At 40.1% G+C, this 26,295-nt stretch overlaps 1 protein-coding gene across 1 annotated transcript in view; it reads left to right on the top strand.

Annotated features, from left to right (window-relative positions):
• The window catches only part of LOC122803455, a 726,176-nt gene that overhangs the window by 407,210 nt on the left and 292,671 nt on the right, over positions 1–26,295 (top strand). The window contains exon 4 of the mRNA XM_044073073.1: positions 4,506–4,721. Coding sequence (XP_043929008.1) covers positions 4,506–4,721 — 216 coding nt within the window. The remainder of the gene's footprint in view (positions 1–4,505; positions 4,722–26,295) is intronic.

Here is a 26,295-nt window from a genome sequence, read left to right on the forward strand (position 1 = left end):
TGCTCCACCTTCCAATTTAGTCAGGCATCACAATTTCACTTCTACAGTTAAACATATTTTAATGTCCTCTCATAAAACTTCCACTAGGAAACTGTATTTTAGCAAATGGAAAAGGTTTTCCCTTTGGGCTCAAAACAGGAACATTGACCCCTTTTCTGCACCCATCCATTCTATTTTAGAATTTTTGGCGGAACTCTTTCAACAAGGTTCAGTTGCAGCAATTATCAGAGTACAACTCGCTGCAATCTCAAATTTCCACATTAGTAACTTTATCTCGAACTTAATGTCTCACAGGTTATGTAGAGCCTTCTTGAAAGGTGCCTCCTTATTAAGACCTCCCTTTAAGGAACCCTTTTCTCCTTGGGATTTAAATTTTGCTTTGTCTCACCTGACGTTACCACCTTTTGAGCCTGCATCATCTTTAGACGTCAAGTTCCTTTCCTGGAAAACCATTTTTCTGGTGGTTATAACATCTGCTAGGTGAGTATCAGAGTTGCAAGCTCTTTTTATCAAACCGCCATATTTGATTTTTCATAAAGATAGGGTATCCTTGCGAATGAATCCATCTTTTTTACCCAAAGTCTCTTCTTCAATTAACATAAATCAATCTATTGAGCTTCCAGTGTTCTTTCCTGATGACAACAACAAGGCAGAATACAAATTACATTAACTAGACGTGCATATTCAACTCGGATTCTATTTGCATAGGACCAAAGATTTTAGAAAATCTAACCAGTTATTCGTATCCTTTTCAGACGCAAAAAAGGGTAGTTCATTTTCTAAGACTACTCTTTCCAATTGGCTCTCAAACTGCATTATGTATACCTATACCTCAAATAACAGAGATTTACCATTCAAAGTGAAAGCTCATTCCACTAGAGCAATGGCTACATCCTCTGCTTTTCAAGCCAGATTTCCTATGGATAACATTTGTGCAGCAGCTACTTGGACCATTCCTCATATCTTTATCACACATTACAAAGTGGATTTGGCCTTCAGGGACAGGGCCTCCTTTGGTTCCATGGTGCTTAAAGGTGTACTCTCGTGAGCCACCCAGGAAAAAGGTGCTAGGGACACTGTCCCATCATTGTAAGAATAAAGGCGAGATAGGACAACATAACATAAAGAAGTTATGTACTCACCATAACGTTCCATGTTTGTTGTCCATCTCGCTATTCATTCTTACAAACCCTCCCTCCTTCCCCCTGCCAAAGACTCCTCGTGGACCTGGTGGGTTTTTTTTTACTACCTTCAGGAGTTCTTTGCTTTAGTTTATTTCTACTTCTATAGGGGATAGGATATATTTGTATATATTTGTGTGTGTTTATATATCTATATATATATATATATATATATATATATATATATATATATATATATATATATATATATATATATATATATATATATAGGTATATATGTATATAGTTTTATATTTCATTCAGTAGTAGCAGCAAACACGATCTGGAAAATTACACCACTGCATTGTGGGATACCTACTTGCCATGAGCCAAATTTGAGTCTTTCAGCTATGTATCCGGCCGAGTCAGAGCCGAGATTGGCTCTGAACCCATCATTGTAAGAATGAACGGTGAGATGGACAACAAACATGGAATGTTATGGTGAGTACATAACTTCTTTTTTTGTCATTTCAGTAAGAGGTTGAGTGTATTCTGTTAAGGAGAGTATTTAGAGAGTATCGCAGGGTGAATAAAAAGTCTCCTCCTTGAGATGAGTATGTGCAGGACCAGGATTGGTTAAGATATTGTTTAAGCAGCAGTTTAAAACTATTGAGTTTGCCAGAGAGTTTTATTTGTGTGGGGGCTACTGTTCCATTATTATTATTAATAAACATTATTAGTTATAAAAACTGATGTTCTATCTATTCTTTTATGATTTTTTTAAGAATTTTTTTATGTAAGCCTTGGAATGTTATGGAGTACTGGCAGTGGGTTTGTTTATTTAAATGGATTGTTGTATGATAGTACCTTCCACCTTAAGAACTGTAGTATCACAGTGGTGATATGAGGGTGTATGGGAATGTTGATTCATTTAGATTTTGTGGTTTTACTTAAATATTACTTCTGAAGAAGTCCTTATATTTGTAGGATGAAAGCACTTAACTAGCAAACTGTTATTAAACCTTTGGTAGTGTTTCCATGATTGGTGTGTTTGTATTTGTTCACCTGTGCACTGTTTTTGGTTCTTAATTCTGTGTAAGACAAACCTGTCCCTCCCTCTTCCTATGATCTTATATGATTCATAAAAGATATTCTTGGTTTATTTGGGTACCATAAAAATCAAGACTATCTTACATATTTTATTATTTTTGTCTAGTATTACTACCATAAATTATTGTGTGTACATATATATATATATATATATATATATATATATATATATAAAATAGTTGGGGAGAAGGAGCAGCTTAAATGTAACTTCTCTTCAAAAGTAAAACAATATATTTCATTTATGTATTAATGCTAATATTTCTTTTAAGATTTCCCGTAATCTGTTTGGCTTATAATATCTAAATCTTTAGTTAAAATTATTCTTAAGTATTTTGTATTAAGTTGATCACATTTGTAATTTAGCTGCTGTTTATGAATATCAGTATTATGATTTATTACAATTATTTCAGTTTTACCTGGATTAAGTTTGATTTTAAGGCTTTACTATATTGGAATTAATGTGTTGTTTATACCTTGTGCCATAAAAAGTATGTTTTAATATCAGAATGATTATTGAGTACTTCCATGACTGTAGAATTATATTACTCTGTATTTCTAAAAATTTCTATATTTTTTTAATAAGGAAACAATATTCTGTAATATTAATCCCATAGACTAAAACTCTTAATTTGATCTCTGATATATATATAGTGATTATCCTTAACCAATGCAAATCTCACTCCATTGTCTTGAATTTCAACTTTAGAGCTACTAAGTTTGCTTTAATACCCTTAGCTCTCCCACATCCCACCCTATAGCATGTCCATCAAAACAATTTTCAGCATAACCCCCTCAGACTTTGATCTCTCCCTAGTAAAGTAAAAGCAGTGCTAAGTATACCTTCATTTTATAGGTTCTCAGGTAAGTACTGGGATAGCAGCCCTTCTGGCCATTTTAAGTGTAGTCATTTTTTCTTTCAAATGTAAGAATCAAACTCTGTACTTTGTGCTTGAGAGACAAACTCCTTAACCATTATACAAACCCTCAACCCCAGTTTTTGAAAAGAAACTAAATTTATTCCTATTTGCAGAAGCCATTCCAAATGTCTAGGTGCTGTCACCTACTCACCATTATTTAATTGTAAAATGTTTCTCTTAACAAGGTAAGTCTAATGTCATGATCTGCACTGAAGTATTAAGAGAAACTAGTCATACTTCTTTTGTATAACATTCCTATCTTATTTGCTGCTGTGATAGCACTGAATTTTATTATCATATTTTTATACTGTAATTAGGCCATGACTGAAAAAGGCTACAGTGGTTCATTTCAGTTACCTGTAAAATAGCAATCAGCAAAAACAGCATGAAATGCAAGCAAGGAATTTTAAACACCACAATATACACTGCATCTGGGACGCATAATCATCCCCAACACACCCTACCTCTAGCCCATTTAGTAAATCTAAGATTAAGACTAAACTCTAACCCCAAATTAGGTATGAAATCTAATTCAAGTAACACTGCCTCCTTCACATGTTGCAGAAACCACTGGACCAAATTGGCTTTCCTCTCAGTCTGATATTCAATCAAACATAGGTCATCCAAATGGCATTAGCAAAATAACTTTGGATAACTAAGTCGTTGATCAGTTTTGCACTCACAAATAAATTTCCAGAATGCACAAAAATGCACAAATTACTTCCATTTGCTCCATTTGTTACTTACCTTCATTCTCCAGACAGTAAATAATAAAGCACTATTTATGGTCTTGTAGTTGTTAATATGATAGACTGTATCCTTAGTTGAAGAACTGCCATTTTGCCCAAGATATTTCCATCTTCCTAACTTTTACTGAGAATTATGTACAGATGTGAATGTTGTATACAGACAGCTTAGAATTTTTTTGCCTCTATTTTATGCGTCTTTATCTATGTATAAACGTGCCTGGGCAAGTATGTGCAGGATATGTGTGTTTTTCATTTCTACTACTGTTGTCCAATCTCAGAATTAGTACTCATAAAGTGGCAATAGTGGGAATGTCGTATTTATTGTGTGCATGTTTTAAAAGTAATTTTATTGTGTTATTGATTGTTTTCTTTGCCAGTTCGTGAAAGTGCCCTTCAATGTCTATTTATCAAGAGAATTAAATTTGGCATATCTGTCCCTTTATGAATAAACATAATTATGTGCAGGTGTGTGTGTGTGTGTGTGTGTGTGTGTGTGTGTGTGTGTGTGTGTGTGTGTGTGTGTGTGTGTGTACACTACTTCCACTTGTTGCATTGTTGTAAATCACATCTATCGTGCTGATTTTCATTTTTGTCTTTTCCTATGATAGAAAGCTCTACAGAAATTTGTTGTAAATGAAGATCGTACAAATGAGCTACACTGCCTACCAGAGACAATCTGCATTCAGGATGAAAATGCATTTTTCAATGATAGCCGGCTGGGGAAGAAGGACAAGAAGAAGCTGTCATCCAACCCAACTCTTAGAAAGAGTCTTTATTTCAGTCTGCCAAGCACAGAACTTATTATGGACTTTTTCAAGGATCAGGTTCAACATTGGCATGACTTGTGTGAGCTGCATTACTGGTACAGCAATTAACTGGCACAACTGTAAATTATAGCCTTTCACTGCCTGCTGCCTCTCACAGAAAGCTTCTCCCTAACAAAGACCTGCATGTGCAAGCAGGACAGTTATATGTGGCACAATGCATGGACATATAATTAGCATCCTTCTCCAAGCTGCTATGCTACTGACATGTATGGCAGCTCACAGAGCAGTCATCTTCCAACATTTAGGTTCTCTTGTGTAGGGCAAGTAAACTTAGTCAATGTCTTTAACTTGTTGTCGTGCTTAAATTAAAACAAAGTCAAATGAAATGTATTCCTCTTTAGGTTCAGAAGTATGTACTAGGCTACCTGCCCTTGTGAGTCATTGTAAGCCTAGACAATTTCTCTCAAATGTGAGAACCAAACCCTGTATTTTGTGTCTGTGAGGTAAACACCTTACCTATTCTGCCAACACTCAACAAAGTAATGCAAGCATCTAATGTAACAATAGGACCCACAGCCACCTGATCAACCTGTATCAAAGGCGTGTGTGCAACCTGTTGAACCACTGCCATGGTATATAACAGAACAATGCTTGTTTTTGTATGATAAGTTACCTGGTAAGAGAAATGAGTATAATGCTTGTCTGTAAACTTGCATTCCATCAGTCTATACCTGGTCTATATTTTGCAAATATGTACTTTTGTGGGTCTTCTATACAGTTTGTTTCCATCATTTGACTTTGTACCATGAGATAGCTAAGTGTGTGTGTGTGTGTGTGTGTGTGTGTGTGTGTGTGTGTGTGTGTGTGTGTGTGTGTGTGTGTGTGTGTGTGTGTGTGTGTGTATGTGTGTGTGTGTATGTGTGTGCATGCATGTGTGAGCATGTGTGTGTGTGTGTGTGTGTGTGTGTGTGTGTGTGTGTGTGTGTGTGTGTGCGTGTGTGTGTGCGCATGTGTGTATGCGCATGTGTGTGTGTGTGTGTGTGTGTGTGTGTGTGTGTGTGTGTGTGTGTGTGTGTGTGTGCCTGGTACTGGGCAGTTCCTCCATTTGCTGTGCAGTTATAACTGGAGGAGCTTGAACAATGGAAAATATGGTTTCCTTTTGCTCATGCTGTAAATTAATAGTTCCATACAACTTGGAGGAATGTCTGTGGAACTTATATTGATTTTCCATGCTAAATGTTGTGTTTGTACATAATAGTTATGTCTACACAAATTAAGCCTGAAGATTTCCTTCATCTGTTATACAAGGCTGCATTACTTTTCTCCAGCTACACAAACTGGATTCATACTACCTGTTGAGGCCTTCCTGCTATTTCTTAGATTCATAGGTTCGTAGGCATTTATTAGGCTAATGACCACAAGGGCCTTTTTAAGCCTAGCCATGAATCCCAAAATTCTGACAAGTTCTGATACCCTTGATAAGTGTAAGCAGGGGTTTGAAAGATGAAACATTTACAAGCAGGGGCCTAGGAGATTAACCATTTACAGGCTGACTGTGTCCATTACAGACATAGGTGTCAAACCAGGGATGAATTTCCTGTTTCCCATTCAATTGTCCAAGTTCCACTTGAATTGGGTTAGGGAGGAACTCTGCTTCACATGGATGGGGAGCCTGTTTCATAAATGGGGTAGTCTCTGTCTAGACTAGCAGGTCTCCAACAGGTCCTATTTATGTCACAGGCAAGGTTTAAGTCTTTAGAATGGGTAATTCAGGTGCTGTTTGTTTTGTGGATATTTCTTGGCATTTAGTTTTAGGCCATGGCTCTGACACCACTTATCTGTCTGTATCAGCCCTTTTTTCGAGAACATTTGTGTCAGTGTGGGATTCAGTGACAGCTCCTAATTTGCAATCATCTGCAAATTTAGTCAGTCAGAGACCACTGACATTGGCCTTGAACTCAGAGAAGGAAATGCCAAAAAGGACCGGTCCAAAGACTGATCCCTGAGGAACTCCACTTGTGACTGGCCTCTTTAAAGAGGTGGACTCCCCAATTCTAACTTCCTGGGTCCTGTCTGTAAGCCAGCTGCCTATCCACCCGGTGACATACGAGTTTGTACCTAAACTCGGGAGTTTGTCAACAATGCCTGAGTGGGATATTGTGTCAAATGCCTTGGCCAGGTCAAGGTAGGTAAGTGTAAACCATTTTTCCCTCACCCATTGCTTTGGTTATCTTCTCAAAGAAGTCTACTAGGTTGAGTAGTCATGATCTTTTGATGAAACCAAACAGAGGTTTACTATATCTCTATAGATCATTTCCTTGTTAATTATTTACATGGCTTTACCTATAAAATTAGTGAGACTATATTTACATCCTATATGAGGTCTAAAGTTTCCAGGGTCTGTAGATGCCCCACCTTTGTGCAGAGGGATGACTGTTGCTGTTCTCCATTCATGAGGCACAAAGCCTGTTTGGCAGCTACAGTTAAATACTGATTCCAGAGGCCCTGATATGTCATGTTTTATGCTATTTACAAGCCATCTTGGGATATTGTCTGGGCCCATTGATGCAGTGTTCCCAGTCTTAGAGAGAGCATTAAGAACCTGTTCACTAGTGATAGTAGGGGAGTTAATATTTGATGGTATTTCCTGAGGGAAGGTTGAGAGGGAGAGAGGGGTAAAATTAGAGATGAATTTATCAGCCAGGAGGTTTGCTATGTCTTCCGGCTCAATATAGGTGTCTCCATTTACACTGAGCTCTGCACAGAGCTGTGTATTGCCTTTGAGGTGGCAGGCATAGCTAAAGAATGCTTTGTGGTTATCCTTGGCCTGGTAGGCCAAACGTACCTCAAATTTGGCTTTGTTAGACTTTATTTTTCCTCTGAGTTTAGTTTGATGAGAGTGCTTTTATCCTGCTGGGTGCTGCACCTCCTAATTCTTGCCATGATTTCCATCCTTCTGTTATACAGCCTATTTTTTTTTTTGTGATTCCACCAGGGTGGCTTATTTTTGAGTTCTGTACTTTTTCCTAATACCTCTATGCAGCTATTAATATGCTTGTACGGGGTTTCTGCAAACAGTTCTGCATAGGCAGCAGTATTCTCAAGGTTTATGTGGTGTGACATTTTGCCAGGTTATCACTTAATAGCAGGGGGTTAGTCTTAGAGTAGTTCTTGAATATTCCAGGTTTAGCTGGTGGTCCAGGTTTTATTTTTACTTCAAAGGAGACCATTTTATGGTCTGGCCCTACCAGGGAGGACATTACAGTAGGGTGTGTGCAGTACTGTCCCATATTAGTGAGGACCAGATCCAGTATTGTTGCACCCCTGGTTGGAGTATTGACTATCTGGTCCAGGGAGTTTGTGTTTACAAAATCCAGGAATCTCTGTGCCTGTACATTTGGTGTCATATAGGATTCCCAGTTAATAGTGGGGTAATTAAATCACCCATGAATATGGTATTGGGTTGGATGGTTAGTGTTTCTAATAAGTTTAAATACATGGTATGGGTTGCCTGGGTCATAGAGGGGGGGCCTATAGCTTGCAAGAAAGTGGTATTGGATTTTACCTGTGGTGATTTGAACATGGAGCTGCTCAAGTGCATTGTCCTGTTTGACCAGCCTTGAAATATATTTATTTTTCATGTAAATAGAGACACCTCCACCTTTAGTCCCTGCATGTGAGGTAGCTGGTCTAAATGTGTGAAAGACATAACCTTATACTGTTGGTATGCTCTCCGTGACGTTAAGCCATATCTCAGAGACTGCACAGACATCAGCATTCTGTAAGATGTACACACACCTCTACAGTATCCCTATTTCCAAACTTCCACTCAGTTGTCTACAAGGTCAAATTTAGTATACTATTACCCTAGTAATGTGTTTACGTTAAGTTTAATGCTCAGGTCAGCATTTTTCTGTGTACGTATGTCTGATGATTTAAACAAGGTATCTCTCAGTGCTGTTGCTGCAATGTTGATTTTCTATAGGTCTCATCAGAGGAGAGACAATGATTACTTGTTCTGCTACGTTTTCATCACTTGGACTTAATTCTTACTTTATATTTCACCTCAAAAGTTTATGGTTAACATTTATGCTTGCAATAGTGATACGTTTGTAGGGATTCTTCTCCTTCTTCTTCTCTACACGTTTGTTTACTAGTTGCCTGTTAAGACACTTCTGAGCAGAGAATGTTTCCTTTCTATTTTAAAGTAGTCTAGTTTGAATTGTTTTGAATGGAAGTTTCATTTTTCTGTATTCAGTTACTTGGCATGATTTCAACTTTTGCTGCTTGTTTGGTATAATCCATTCACATTTGTTTTTATTCATACTGCAAGGTCTTGTTCCAATGCCTCTCCACTCCAGGAAAAGGAACACTCAAAGAACTGTGGATGTCCAGAGTTCAAGTCTGCACACAGTCCGTATCTTGCAGCACATACTTATTTAGTTATTTATGTACTTCCAAGCATGCAGTTATAACTATACTTGTTTTAAGTGTTCTAATGCTGTAATTGTGCTGCTCTCCCCCACGATTCACTGAGAACATACCTGACTTGGTGCCTTACCTTTTCAGTTTGCTTCCATCAGCTGCCTCGTTCTACCATACCAGTGCTTGGGTTGCTGGCTGCTGCTGATAGAAAATTTCTCCACTTGTTGTGCAATTATGGCTGCTGGGACTACATGATTGATATAAATGTCTTGTTCTGTTGATAAGATGGTTTCTTGTTGTGCAGGTACATGAAATGCTTTGCTCAGTCATGGTCTTGCAAATGTTAGAATTTGCCTGCATAAACATGTTTATACATTGCAATTATACCAAGGCATATTAAGCCCAAAGATATTTATCCATATGATATCCAAGGCTACAGAACTCCTGTTGTATGAGACCATCCCCACCCCACCGCCTTGAGTTTTTGTTGTTAACTGTATTAAATAAGCAAATACTCATGCATAATCCTCTTTTTAGAGCTTCCTCACAGCATTCTATATGGACATGATGTGGGACTCTTAATTTGTTAGGCTTTTAAGGTTTTATTAGAGTGGAGACTATGGTTATTTGTTGTATTAAGATACAGTTATTTGAACAATATCTATGACATGTAGACTGTCTTCATGATTTAAAGTTAATATTTAAGATAGCATAAGTTGCAAACTTGTATAAGACTCTTGTTGACCAGCACATGCCAGTTATGGCCACTTAATCACTGTTCTAAGTAGATTGTGTACTATTTATCCCTTAACATAGTCTACTGATTACCCATCCAGTGTGATTTCTTTCTGTTTTGACTGAGAAGTTCATGATACAAAACATATTGTACTGTTTTGAAGGGAGGTTTTGTACGGACGTATTTGGGTGGTCTATAGACTGCATAACATTATTTCAGCTTGTGTTGCTTCTTTGTTTTGGTCTGTTATTTCTCTGTTCAGGTTTCCATCACAATCCCTTGAAAAACTGTGGACAGATAAGTGCTTATTTTCAACTGTTTTCTTCACTTCTGAGTAACTAAAGCAGTACTTGCTGCATATCTGTTTAAACTGCGCAAATGTTTTTTAGGCTTAGTGAGTTCAGTCCTTACCTCTGTTCTGATCTTGTTTCCCCATTCACCGGCCCAACTGTGGTTGTGGCTTTTGAGTTGCCAGCCTGTACTATAAATTTGATATTGGACACTTCTCCCAGTCCCATTGCATCAGCTCATTCTACCAAGTACAGTGAGATCAGTTGTGAAGGCCCACCCCTTTATCTTCTTAGCCTTGAATTATCTTCTGCCTCCTCACTTTCTATTTAAGAAAAATATTGTGCCTCTTCCTACTTTATTTTGTTGCTTGTGCTTAGGTGTTCAATTGCATTTAGTTTGCCACATTTGTTACTGCTTGTCGGTCGCCTGATTAAACTGATGACAGTATTCTACTGACTTGCTACTTTATTTGAGATGTTTTTTTTTACTGTTGTGATTGTGAGTTAATTTATCACATTTGCACTGTTTTAAAGCAATTTACTGAGTGACTGCATTTCATTACTGTTTAACTGTATTTCATTGCTATTTACTGCAACTCATTACTGTTTAACTGCATTTTACAGCATTTCATTACTATTTAACTGTATTTTTTCATACTGTGAGTTCTGCTTTTATCTTTAAGTGGTTAATCCATGCTTTTTTATGAGTTTTACTCTGTTCTTAAACCTTAAATTGAGTAGCATAGTCTGGATACAGGTTTGCTGCTTCCAGAGCTGTTTGCTTTTGCTTTCTGTGTTTCTGGCAACCATCTTGTGTTTGCCTTCTGTGTTTCTGGCAGCCATCTTGTGTTGGTAGGGGCCTATCGTCTCTGCTAGTGAGAGTAGCAGGACTGCTTGGAACTTGTCTGGCAAAAGCTGATTGGTAAGGAAAGTGGGGACTAGCAGTATTGGCTAGATTTCTGTGTTACTAGAATATTCTATTTACACCCCACATTGAGCTGGTTTGGGCTTGTTTGCACATCACACACACTGAAGCTGCACTGTTTTAAACCCTTTGTGAGGTATTGCAGGTACAAATTTTCCCTTAGAAGCACTTGTGTGATCACCTAGTAGTACTCCTCTTAGACCTTCTATCCTTTACCCCCTTAGTTCTCTCCCTGGCCTGTCTCCCTCAGACTCTGAAAAATATGGATGGAGAGATGTTCATCGTGTTACCCTGCTGCAGTTATCACACTTGGGTTATCCTGCCGTCAGGCGGTCCCACAGTCGGCCAGAATTCCAAAGTCTTGGTCCGGCGTCGGTTGCTGTCGCTTCTTCCCTGACATCAGAGCACCAGGGGTATATCAGAGGGATCCAATGCCATTTTCTTCAGTCTTTCATGCCGTGCGGTGCCCAAAGCAGAAGCAGTTTGCAAGTGCCGGTCGGCCGACACCTGAGATTTTCGAATCGAGTTTCAGTCCGAAGTCTTCAAAGCTAAGTACCCCGTTGGGGAACCTTTTCTTGCCTCAGTCCGATGTCAGAAAAAGTTAACAATTGCATTTCTTGTGAGAAGCAAATACCTCATAAGGACTTTCATTCTTTTTGTACACCTTGCCTAGGCCCAGACCACGACGTCACTGGTTGTCTGTTTTGTGCTAGGTTCAATAAGCGAACTATAAAGCTTCGCTTTGATTTCGCACGACACTACTTCGGTAGAAAATTTAATTACACTATGCCGTCGGAGCAACCGACTACCGGCGTGCATAAAATATGCAAGGATAAGGACAGGCAGCCTAGACCCAAGCCAGACACCGAGGCCTCAGCTGGCCCGGTCGCCAGTTCTCCGGTTTTCAGTGAGGCACCTACGCAGCCCCTGGCTACCACTGAATTGGATCCCCAGACTGCATCGGATCTCCCAGCAGAGAGTTCTAAGCTGACGCAGCCTTTTTCCTTAGGCCCTGCCGACGGCATTGCAGTAGGGGAAGCCGGTGCTGCAGAAATACCTTCGGTTTCTGAAGGTGTCTTCAGACCGACTACCCTCACCATAAAATCTTATGCTAAGCTTAAGACTCCTCTAAAACCAAAAAAGCCTTCACTTCAGTCTCCAGGCCAAGGCCCTATGCCTAAGAAACAGATGCTTAAAATGGCTGAGGATTTGATTTCTTTGATCAGGAGTTCCCAACCCCCCCCCCCCCCGAAAAAAGGCCTAGACAAGAGGAGGATTATACCTCCTCTGATCAGGTGTCTGTTTCCTCAGGCTCCTCTGAGGAACAGGATTACTCCTACCCCCTTATGAAGATTCTGATGCTGAAGACTCCATTCCCTCAGCTTCTCCCCCTGAAGATTACTCCTTTGGGGAAACCTTACACACCATGAGGGAACATTTCCACTGGGAAGGTCAGGACTACTCTGACTCAAAGAAAAGGCTCCGAGAGTTTCTTTTACTCCCCCAGCACAGACCTCTTGCTATCCCCCCAGTTTTAGACATTGTGGATGATGTCTTCTTAGAATCTAGTCTAAATCCAGATTCTCTGCCTCTTGCTCCAGCCAAACCAGATAGATACTATAGAGTGTCTGAATCACACAAATTCCTTTACAAAAGCCCTGCTGCTGATCCAGAGACAATCTCCCAGGGTCCCAGAGGGGCCAAGGCTTCTATGGCTAAAAATCTTGTACCCTCAGAAAGAGACTTCAGAGCACTAGATTGGTGGGGGAAGAAGGTTTACACCTCAACTACTCTAGCTATGAGAGCACTAAATTGTCAATTTCACATGCTTAAATACCAGCAATTCCTAATGTCTCAAATAAAACAAAAGATGGGCATGCACCCTCAACAGTCTGAATTCAAGGAAATGCAAGATCTGTTGCATGCAGCTGAGCAGGTGGGCAAGCATACTTTACAATGTGGTTTTGATGCCTTGGAAGCTTCCTCTAGAGCAGCTGTTAGTGAGTCTGTTATACATAGGAATGCTTGGTTAAAGGGTCAATCTTTGCCTGATCATATTAAAGCAAAGTTACTGGATGCACCCTTACAGCAGGATGTTTTATTTGGGGTTAAAGAGGAGGTTTTAAAGAAAATGGAGGATAAGGCAAAATCTATGCAGACGGTCAAAGATTTCTTACAGGTACAGCCCCCACACTTCAGCAGAAATTGGCCAACAAAAAATTGGTCCTTTCCAGCTTCTGACAGACCTCGGAGAGGTAAATACAGGCGCCCAAGGGGCAGAGGACAAGCACAAATCCCTTACAAACCTCGCCAATGCGGCACTACAACACAGAAGGGAGGAGAAGACAGGTCCCAAACCACTAGAATGCAAACACAATGACTTAAACCTCAAACTGCCAAGCAAAACCCTCTTGGCAGCTTCCTTGGGAGGAAAATTTGCACTTTTTGCAGACAACTGGCGCATCGTCACAAAGGACAAATGGGTCCTAGACATTATCTCACACGGATACAGATTCCATTTCCACACCTTGCCAAGGTTAAAAGGAATGCCAAACCTGCCACAAAACCAATGGGCAGAGGCGCAAAAACAAATTACAGCTCTCATGGACATGAGAGCCATTCAACTAGTACCTACACAGGAGCAAGGACAAGGATTTTACTCAAGGGTCTTTCTAGTCCCTAGAAAGGACAATGCTTGGAGACCCATTCTGGACCTTTCAATTTTAAACACCTTCTTGCAAGTACCCAAATTCAAGATGCTAACACTACAGCAGCTTCTTCCCATGTTGGGCAAGAAAGCTTGGCTAGTAACGTTGGACCTCAAGGAGGCATACCTGCATGTCCCTATCAGACAAAATTGCAGAAGATACCTCTGTTTCATTGCAGGTTCAACCCATTACCAATTCTCTGCACTGCCCTTTGGCTTATCTACTGCGCCCAGGGTCTTCACAAAATGCCTGGCACCAGTAATTGCATACTGCAGACAGAGAGGAATTCAAATATACCCATACCTGGACGACTGTCTCACCCAAGCAGAAAGCAAGGACATTCTCTTACAACACCTGGCTTTTGTACGACATCTTCTAAGTTGCCTAGGGTACACAGTAAACTAAAAGAAATCAAAACTAGTGCCCTCATAAAATATGACATTCCTGGGTGCCAGCTTGAATACAATGGCCCAGATGGCTTATCTGATGCCAGACAAACAACTACAACTAACTCAATACTTCAGAACAATGGCAACAAAGACCCAACTCCCTGCAAGAAAAATTCTGCAGGCCTTGGGCTTCATGGCATCTTGCATACTACTAATACCATTTGCAAAACTGCATATGAGGAAATTACAATGGTACCTAAAAAGCATACGGACTCAACACAGCCACAGCTTGGAAACAATGATAAATCTCATTCCCTGCCTTCAACAGAAGTTTCTATGGTGGTCACAGGCTTGTCACCTCAACAAGGGTCAGCCTTTCACCCGGCCCCCCAGCCAGGCAAACTATGACAACAGATGCATCGAACTATGCCTGGGGGGCACACATGGCAGGATGGTGCGTTCAAGGCTTATGGATAGCAGATCAAAGGAATCTGCACATCAATCAAAAAGAAATGCTAGCTGTACAAAATGCTCTGACAGCCTTCAAGGACCTCTTGCATCCAGGACAGCTTATCATAAGGACAGACAACACCACAGTAATGTGGTAAATAAACAAACAAGGGGGGTACACACTCCTACCCTCTAAGCAGGCAAGCAATGACCTTGTGGAACACAGCACTGGCTTACCAAGTTCAATTACAAGCTCAATTCCTGCCAGGAAAAAAGAACACATTGGCAGACGACCTAAGCAGAAACATCATGGATCCCCATGAGTGGAAACTGGATCCACAAGTATTCACAATGATAACTCAAAAATGGGGGCTCCCAGACATAGACCTGTTTGCCAGCCCTCAAAACTATCATCTAACAAAGTTTTGCCCAAGGACTTTTCACCATCAAGCTTGGAAAGTGGACGCACTCTCATTCAGTTGGAAAATGCTAACAGTATATGCCTTTCCTCCACTACCCCTTCTCACAAAGGTACTTCTGATAGTCAGGATGGAGAGACCCTGAATGATACTCATTGCCCCAGACTGGCCACGCCAGCACTGGTACCCACTATTAAGGAATATGGCCCAGGGCCCACCATGGATTCTCCCGCAAATTACCCACCATATTCTACACAGCCAGCTCAAAACCTTAAACTTGGCTGCATGGTAAATCACATAAGCAACCAGCCAACTCCTCTCTCACAAGCTGTTATGGAAGTTATGCTGGAGGCCAGGAGGCCCAGCACCAGGAAAGCCTACTCAGACAAATGAAAAAGGTTTTGCGGTTGGAAACAAGCTAAAGGCCAGAATACCCTTCAGCCTGACATACCTCAGATTCTGCAATATCTAACTGAGATGTTACACAAAGGACTATCTTTTTCATTTATTAAAATCCATGCCTCAGCCACCTCTGCTCACTACAACATGGATCCTCCCTTATTTTCATATCCACTCTTAAGACAGTTTCTCAGAGAGGCCAAGAACATTAGGCCTCCCAGGAGACCACCAACACCTACTTGGGACCTCAACTTTGTTCTGGAAAAATCCATGCTACCTCCTTTTGAGCCAGCTTTCTCAGCTGACTTAAAGTTTATATAATGGAAGACTGCCCTGCTGCTAGCAATCACTTCAGCTAGAAGAGTTTCAGAACTTCAGGTACTAATGGCGGTAGAGCCTTTCCTCATTTTTCATCAAGACGAACTAATCCCTCCTTTATGCCTAAGGTGGTATCCAGTGTGGCTCTAAATCAAACCATCCATTTACCCACCTTCTTTCCAAATCCACAGAACAAAGGAGAAAGACTCCTGCATTCCTTGGACATTCATAGGCAGCAACGTTACTACTTAGACAAAACTAAGATTTTCAGAAAAACTGACCAGCTTTTTGTATCCTATGCTACAGCATCACAAGGAAAGGCTATCTCAAAACAAAGCATTTCCAAATGGATAGGACATTGCATACGTTTTTGCTACACCCACCATGGAAAACCAGTTCCTGCTACCATAACACCCCACTCCACCAGGGCAGCAGCTACATCTACAGCCTTCCTCAAGGGGGTGCCAACCAAGGATATACTGGAAGCTGCAACTTGGAGTTTAGTTCACACCTTCACCAAACATTACCACTTACCACTTTACTCTAAGACTAGAGCTGGCTTCGCCACTGCAGTTTTGCAGGGTCTTCTTGCCTCTTCTAACCCTGTTTGACTCCACCTCCCATCCTTAGCTTTGGGATTCTACCCAAGTGTGATGACTGCAGCAGGGTAACATGATGAACATAGTACAGTTTTGTACATACCATAAATGTAGATGTTCGAGTGTATACCCTGCTGCAGTCCAGGTTACCCTCCCTCCATCCCCTCTGAACTAGCTGAACTTATCTCTACCACCCCATTCTATTCTTCCTCTGTGGTGTATTTGCTTGTGCCTAAGGATGTTGTTTTATTTTATCCTTATAGCTTTATGGATATATATATATATATATATATATATATATATATATATATATATATATATACATAAATTTATGTTTTGCCTACCTATTAGGGGCACCTGACATCTGGGGCAAGAAAAACTGAAGAAAATGGTGTTGGATGCCTCTGATATACCCCTGGCGCTCTGACATCAGGGAAGAAGTGACAGCAAAAAACAAAATAAAAAGATGGAGGCAATGAATAAAACTAGTAACCAAACGAAATTGCCAACACACCACCAAGGAAACTCGCAACTCAGCTGGATGCCAAAGTTTAATGAATGCAACAAATAAATAACGTTTGTAATCCAAATACGTTTTCGATAAAAATCTTTGTCAGAAACAGTACAAAAACACACAGTTAATGATTGCTCCAGTTATATACCTTATCTAATTAACATAGTTAATTAATTGGAAATCAATCAGTAAAGACAATTAAAAACTAACAAGCAGGCTGATTTAAAAAACACATGCAACCTTACTGAAAATCTATTAAAAAATAATAACTTTCAACATGTAATTATTAGTAAAAATAGTATAGTAAGACATGTTTACATAGTGTATTATCATGACATTGTGTATAAAATTTAAAAACACAGCCTAAATAATAAATTAACCACAGCTCCTAAATTTTAAGGTGTGTGTACAAAAAGTAGGTAGATTGTGTGCTGCCATCTATCGGTGATAGTGGGTAAATAAACCTCTATATTCATAACTTAGCTGATCTGAGTTTCAATACTGGCTTGATGGATAAAAAATCATTAAGTCCCGGAAATTTATTACATTCCAAAACTATTTGCCAGTACAATTCCTTGTATTCCAATTTGTCCTCCCATAAACCACCCCTTGGGTCTTTGGGCACAGAATTTAAAACAAAAAAGGAAAATATTGCTTGAGGGCAAGTTGTTTGATGTCTATACAGTGCATTGTTCATATTCTGCTTTTTAATTTCATATAAATGTTCGTAAATACGACATCTCAATTTCCTTTCTGTTTTGCCCACATAAAAGGAAGTACAGAAATTACAAGTAGCCAAGTAAACTATTCCAAAGCTATTGCAGTTGAAAGAACCCCTACTTGTAAGTGTTTTGCTCCTAGCTTCCAAGAAAATGTCTTTTCTATTGTGTATCCTTGGACATTGGGAACAGAACCCACATTTGTATGTACCAATCCCACATGGACCTGTATTGTTGGCCCTAGGGCCTCCATATTCAAAGATTTTCTTAAAATTAGTGTCTTTCCTATAAATGAATTTCAAGGGGGTTTGGTTGTTTAATGGTAAATCTGTGAATTGAACGAATCTCCCCCATTCCCTTGAAATCAATTCTTTAATAGGATCTGAGTCACCTGTGTAATCAAATATGTAGGCTCTATCGTGAAAGGTGGTATTTGGGTTTGTTGAAATGTCTATCGGGGCAGGTAGATTTTGTCCCAAAATAGGGGCAAATCTTTTGTGTCTCTGCCGTACTACCTCTGCTACTACATCATCCAGAAGAGGTTTGGGATACCCTCTGTCAGCCAACATATTACACACATTACTGCACTCCATAATGAATTCGTGGTCATCAGAGGTCATTCTGCAGACCCTAACAAGTTGTCCCTTCACCAGATTTTTATTTTGGAAGTATGGGTGAGCACTTCTGTAATGAAGGTATGAGTTGGAAAAAGTTTTTTTACGGTGTATACTTGAAGAAAAGAACCCTTGTTCATCCTTTCTAAGTGTAATGTCTAAGTATATCAATTGTTCTGCATTAATCTCGTAAGTAAATTCCAAAAAATTAGTCGTGCCCTTTATGTAGTCCAGGAATTCAAGGAATCTTTCCTCAGTGTCTATCCAAAAAATACATATGTCGTCTAAAAACCTCTTGTACATAGACCAACATTTAATGAATGGGCTATTCAAAATAAATTGTTTTTCCCACCAGTTCAAAATAATGTTGGCGTATGTTGGGGCACATTTGGCACCCATTGCAACACCTTTGTTCTGTCGAAAGAATTCGCCCTGAAAATACATAAAATTATTTTTCAAAAAGAGTTGAAAATGTTCTGGCTGTACCTCAATGCTACTGTAATTAAAGATCTTGTAGTTGTGAAACTCAAAAATGTTACCCTCCTGAATAATGGTACCACTACTGTTTATCTCTTGTTGTAACCCATTGGATTGTAATAATTCTGGTTCTGATTGCGGATCCGATTGGATCGGCGAAGCGGGGGTCCCTGATCTAAAGGGTACTCTGCTTCTTGGAAGGGGTTGTCTAAAGGGTCACCTCTTTTTTCCTGATCAAGTATGTATGAGTGATGGCGTGGTTGGTTGAAGAGAAGAGAAGCAACAGTATTACAATATTTTTTCACAAATTGATACTGATTGTATTACTAACATGGATAGGAAAAGGGGCAAGTTAGCAAGAGACATTAAAGAATATAGGGACCAAGTAGCATACCCCAAACCTAGTCCTTTTTCCAGGTTTCGAGACCCCAAGACCATCAGGGACCAACCACGCCATCACTCATACATACTTGATCAGGAAAAAAGAGGTGACCCTTTAGACAACCCCTTCCAAGAAGAAGAGTACCCTTTAGATCAGGGACCCCCGCTTCGCCGATCCAATCGGATCCGCAATCAGAACCAGAATTATTACAATCCAATGGGTTACAACAAGAGATAAACAGTAGTGGTACCATTATTCAGGAGGGTAACATTTTTGAGTTTCACAACTACAAGATCTTTAATTACAGTAGCATTGAGGTACAGCCAGAACATTTTCAACTCTTTTCCAAAGGATTTAAATTTGTGCCAAACAGGAAAGCGAGCATTCCTAGGTCTATTATAGACCTTAAACTATTTCTTAGGAAACAAAACTTATATTTATTATTCAATGGGCAAAAGACGGTTACACCTTCCAACCCAGTACTTAAAAGGAAAAGTGTTTTTAATCCCCCCCTTCATCCTCAATTGAAGAATTTTGGTAACCTATTGGAAAAAGAGATAAGGAATACCATTTGCAGCACATTATGTTAACTCTAATTTAACTCAGGTGGAGGAGAAATTGTTGAACGACATAAAAAATGATGGCAATTTGAGGGTGATGCATCCTGACAAGGGTGGGGGGACAGTACTAATGGACAACATTATTTATGAATCGAAGATGAGGGATTCTTTACATGAGACCAACAAATACTCCAAGGCATCTATCAATGAAGTTAACATAGCTAAAAGCAAAATACACTTGATGTTACAGGATTTATTGTTAGATGGTTCCATTAGTATGGAACAATTCAATTTCTTGTTCAACAAACAACCACGGGTACCGACAGTTTTCGGTATACCAAAAGTCCACAAAAATCCCATGGACCCACCGCTCAGGTTAATTGTTTCAGCAGAAGGTTCTATTACCACACCTTTGGCAGCATTTGTGGACGATAAACTGAAGACCTTATCATATTCTGGTGGTGTAGTCCTTAAAGATTCTTGGGATTTTCTGAGGTGTGTAAAACCACATCTTTACACACCTGAACTTATCTTTGTCACTTTGGACATAGTGGACTTATTTGGTTCTATTCCACACAAAACTGGATTGTTATGGCTTAAACAGGCCATTATTGACAAAGGTACACTGTCCCATGGAGATTTTACTAATTGTCTCTTATTCATGGAAACTATTTTGAAAAATAATTTTATGTATTTTCAGGGCGAATTCTTTCGACAGAACAAAGGTGTTGCAATGGGTGCCAAATGTGCCCCAACATACGCCAACATTATTTTGAACTGGTGGGAAAAACAATTTATTTTGAATAGCCCATTCATTAAATGTTGGTCTATGTACAAGAGGTTTTTAGACGACATATGTATTTTTTGGATAGACACTGAGGAAAGATTCCTTGAATTCCTGGACTACATAAAGGGCACGACTAATTTTTTGGAATTTACTTACGAGATTAATGCAGAACAATTGATATACTTAGACATTACACTTAGAAAGGATGAACAAGGGTTCTTTTCTTCAAGTATACACCGTAAGAAAACTTTTTCCAACTCATACCTTCATTACAGAAGTGCTCACCCATACTTCCAAAATAAAAATCTGGTGAAGGGACAACTTGTTAGGGTCTGCAGAATGATCTCTGATGACCACGAATTCATTAAGGAGTGCAGTAATGTGTGTAATATGTTGGCTGACAGAGGGTATCCCAAACCTCTTCTGGATGATGTAGTAGCAGAGGTAGTACGGGAGAGACACAAAAGATTTGCCCCTATTTTGGGACAAAATCTACCTGCCCCGATGGACATTTCAACAAACCCAAATACCACCTTTCACGATAGAGCCTACATATTTGATTACACATGTGACTCATGTCCTATTAAAGAATTGATTTCAAGGGAATGGGGGAGATTCGTTCAATTCACAGATTTACCATTAAACAACCAAACCCCCTTGAAATTCATTTATAGGAAAGACACTAATTTTAAGAAAATCTTTGAATATGGAGGCCCTAGGGCCAACAATACAGGTCCATGTGGGATTGGTACATACAAATGTCGGTTCTGTTCCCAATGTCCAAGGATACACAATAGAAAAGACATTTTCTTGGAAGCTAGGAGCAAAACACTTACAAGTAGGGGTTCTTTCAACTGCAATAGCTTTGGAATAGTTTACTTGGCTACTTGTAATTTTTGTACTTCCTTTTATGTGGGCAAAACAGAAAGGAAATTGAGATGTCGTATTTACGAACATTTATATGAAATTAAAAAGCAGAATATGAACAATGCACTGTATAGACATCAAACAACTTGCCCTCAAGCAATATTTTCCTTTTTTGTTTTAGATTCTGTGCCCAAAGACCCAAGGGGTGGTTTATGGGAGGACAAATTGGAATACAAGGAATTGTACTGGCAAATAGTTTTGGAATGTAATAAACTTCCGGGACTTAATGATTTTTTATCCATCAAGCCAGTATTGAAACTCAGATCAGCTAAGTTATGAATATAGAGGTTTATTTACCCACTATCACCGATAGATGGCAGCACACAATCTACCTACTTTTTGTACACACACCTTAAAGTTTAAGAGCTGTGGTTAATTTATTATTTAGGCTGTGTTTTTAAATTTTATACACAATGTCATGATAATACACTATGTAAACATGTCTTACTATACTATTTTTACTAATAATTACATGTTGAAAGTTATTATTTTTTAATAGATTTTCAGTAAGGTTGTATGTGTTTTTTAAATCAGCCTGCTTATTAGTTTTTAATTGTCTTTACTGATTGATTTCCAATTAATTAACTATGTTAATTAGATAAGGTATACTGGAGCAATCATTAACTGTGTGTTTTTGTACTGTTTCTGACGAAGATTTTTATCGAAAACGTACTTGGATTACAAGCACTATTTATTTGTTGCATTCATTAAACTTTGGCATCCAGCTGAGTTGCGAGTAAGAAGTGACAGCAACCGATGCTGGACCAAGACTTTGGAATTCTGGCCGACTGCGGGACCGCCTGACGGCAGGATAACCCAAGTGTGATGACTGCAGCAGGGTATACACTCGAACATCTACATTTATGGTAGATACAAAACTGTACGTTTCCTATGGTTTCTCCTTCCAGTCTGGTTGATATGGGCATCCTGAGACACTGTAGCAAATGCCTAATGTACAAGGACAACCCTCTACTACTACCATCTAGGAACACAATTTGTGAGAGATGCAATTACATTAAGAACCTAGAGTCTAAGCTCTCTCTCTCTCTCTCTCTCACAAGCCAGTATATCTGGCACTGAGAAGGTTGTCGACACAAACACCACACCTCAAACACCACCCACATCTACACAACCCACACGCACATATGTGGAGGTCCTCAACATAAACATACCCAAAAAAAGAGACCTCCAAGGCAAAGACACACACAAACTTTACTGCCCACCACACACCACAAATAGTCCTCACATGTGTCTCACAGCCACTAAGTCTTAAACATAAACCCAACATATTAGTCATAGAAGACTCCACTGTGAGATACACAGATATGCCCCTCACCAAGCTGGATAAGGAGAATGTTACAGTTAGTTATTTGCCAGGTGCCAGAATCTGCCATATCACGCATGCACTCAAGACTGTCAACAACAGGTACTGTTATTATCTCCCATGAATGACTTGAGACATGCCTCCCTGGACTATATAAAGAGAGACATGATTGAGTTCGCTGAATATGTGTCCCAAGCAGGTATGTTCTTAGCCTTAAGCAACATTCTACCATCACTCACAACGATGCCTCAATACAAACAGAAAATGATTGACTTTAACAATTGGCTTAGTTTCTGGTGTCATTCCAAGGGGATCCAGTACCTGACACCCTGGGAAGACATGATTGACAAACCACAATACTTTCCCAGAGATGCCTGCATCTGTCTCCCTTGGGCTTCAGGCTTCTGGCAAAGGTTCTTGCCTTCCTCATAGTGCCTTTTTTTAGGCAATGCCATGAGGTCAAAACTACCAACATGAAAATTTCATCAAAACGCAAATTAAAGGTCATGCTGATAAATGCTAAGAGTCTAAACATGAAACTGCACTCATTGCAAGCATTCTTATCCCTGGAAGAGGCAGACATTTGTGCAGTCACATAAACCTGGTTCAAAGCGGCGGAGAGCACCCCAGCCATAGCAGGTTGCCTATCCTATCATACATTCAAACCCCAACCTGTGGGCAGCAAAGCAAAAGGAGGTGGAGCTGCAATATATATAAAAGACATACACACCTCCAGGCTGATCAAACAGAATGACGCATAGGAGATACTCTAGGTGCAGTTAACCATTGACAAGACCCCTATTCAAATCATAGCTAGCTACAGGTCCTCTAACGTTGACTCAAGATGCCCACACCACTTATCTGGATCTCTTCAAATCTATCAAGATTCAACCCTTTACCCTGATCCAGGGTGACTTTAACAATCCAACCATAGATTGGAAGAACTACTCATGCCAAAACACAAATGCCCAGAAATTCCTTAATTTCATCAATGCAGATGCCTTGGACCAGCTGGTCAGCACCCCCACAAGAGGTAATAATATCTTGGACTTGGTATTAACCAACATGAGTAACCACTACAGCATCCCTACAGTGTCATCCTCCCTGGTAAGCTCCGACCACAAAGCAGTCACTTTCGTAGTCGCTATCTCCCCCGACTCCCCCCTCCCTCTGCTAGGGTCAAACAAAAAAACTTCTCCTAATCTGATTACAACCTCCTGAGGGAAGGTATAAACAGCTTCACAGCCCCCCCCCCCATAGGAATCGGCACATATGACCAAACCTACACCAAAGTACTATACAAGCATTTATATAGCTGCATGGAATCAGGAATACCCGTCAGGACAAAATCCTCCTCCTCAAGGAAGAGTAAACCTGTCTGGTGGACATCTGCAATAAATAAACTTTATAAATAAAATGAAAAAAATTGCTGTCCAGGATCAAAAAGGAGCAGGTCCTTAATTGGAAGCAATCTCTCATTAGACTGAACAGTCAAATAAGAGCACTTGTGAAATCCTCCAAAGCAAACTTCGAGTCCAAACTAGTCATATCTACTAAAGACAATCATAAGGCCTTCTTCACATATGTCCACAGTCTCAAAGGAAGCACTCAGATCTGCTCAGAACTGGTGATCAAGGACACCACATACACAAACGTCGTAGATATAGCCAACCTGCTGGCAGACAGATTCAGTGAAAACTTCATCCCTCTATCCCCCCATCAGTAAATCAGGACATCCCCAGCACCTGCCCCCCCTCCCCTTATCTCTAGGGAGCAAGTCATCACTGCCCTCTCAATGGCAAAGATACAGCCTCCATGGGACCCGATAACATCCCAGACTGCATCCTACATGAACTCAGGCATCAACCAAAGCATAAGAACCGGCTTCATCCCAGCCAAGTGGAGGACAGCCACTGTCATCCCTTTGCACAAAAGTGGAGCATTCACCGATCCAGGAAATTATAGACCCATCAGCGTAACTATTATACCACAACTAGAACAAAAAACCTTGCATAGAAACTACAGGAAAAATGGCCAGTGATCCAAAACCGAAAACACACTATTATTAAAATAACAAATAAATGACTAGCCTGATCTGCAAGGCCATGGAATGGATTATCATGGACCTCATTAACAAGGACATTGACAACCTCCAAACACTCGATCCCACACAGTTTTGTTTCATCAAGGAGAGGTCCTGCCTGTAACATATGGTCGACTTCTTTGAGCTAGTCACCAAAGCCATGGACGAGGGGAAGATGGTGCACCTTGACCTCGCCTAAGCCTTTGATACTATTCTCCACTCAGGTATAATAGATAAACTCCCTCAACTAAGCATCAATCTGTATGTTACCAGATGGGTAGCAAACTGGCTCACTGATGGAACCCACCTAGTCAAAACAGGGGAAGTCACCTCAAGCAGTAGATCCATAACAACAGGTGTACCCAGGAATCTGTCTTGGGACCTCTGTTGTTTGGGATATGCTTTTCTGAGGTGCAAGCCAAAACCACTGAGCTATGGCTGACCAGGTTTGCAGATGACTGCAAGCTGGATATTGTCATCAATTCTCCTAGTGATGTGGACATCCTCCAGAAGTGTCTCAACCAAACAAAATACTGGTGACAGAAACATGGCCTCAAACTGAATGCTAAAAAATGCATCATCATCCCCTTTGGAGAGAGTGATGTCCCCACAAATTATCACATTAATAATAAGGTCCTAAGCACGCAATCAGTTGTGAGGGACGTGGGCACCCAGGCTGATAGCAAACTGACTTTTGACCACCATACTGCTTCCGTTGTATGGAAGGCTTTCTGCATGGCCCACTTCATTAGTAAGGGTATCTTATCCAGGGACAAGGAGGTCATAACATCCCTATATTATTCCTTTATAAGACCCATTATTGAGTATAATGCCCCTTTCGGCATGTACCTCACAAAGCGCATACAGCAGCTAGAGAGACCACGCAAGTTCCTCACCAGGAGAATCTATGGCTTCAAACATCTACCCTACACAGATAGGCTAAAAGCCATGTCCCTTTACTCAGTCTCACACAGACTCTCAGAGGTGACCTCTGTCTGGCATACAAAGCAATCTCAGACCCTGCATTGATGGAACTGCTGCATATCCGCAAGTCAAGCTCCACTCGAGTAACCCACAGACATGACATCAGCCTGGTCTGTGACATCAATAGGACTTGTTGGTGGGACAGATATGTGTCCTAGAGAATCCCCCTTCTGTGGAATAGATTCTGTTTTCATGTCAGGCAGAGTACCTCATTAACCCTTTTTAAGCGCAACCTGGATAACTGGATGAGGAACAGAAAATACACCCCTGGGATTCCACCTGTATCCATGCTGGACAGGGGCATTGAGTGCTGACTTGTCAGAACATGGACTAAATTCTTGGCTAGGCTTGTAAGGGCCTCAGGGCCAATAGCCTAGTAACTTTCTATGATCCTATGACAGTCTCAAACCACGGTGGTTGTATACCAATTTAACAGAAAAGTAGTTCCTATTATTCAGCAGAAATCATTTAGCTATTTGGTTGCTACCAACTATATTTATAATATAAATGCTTCAATTATATTTTATATTTTAATTTTCAATTGTTTTCTGGTTGTTCTTTGTTGAATAGCTGTAATTTCACTGCTGCTTCCCCCTCCATGA

This window comes from Protopterus annectens, chromosome 5.part1 (assembly GCF_019279795.1).
Source record: "Protopterus annectens isolate FY-2018-M chromosome 5.part1, PAN1.0, whole genome shotgun sequence".
In the NCBI taxonomy this organism is placed as follows: Eukaryota; Metazoa; Chordata; order Ceratodontiformes; family Protopteridae; genus Protopterus; species Protopterus annectens.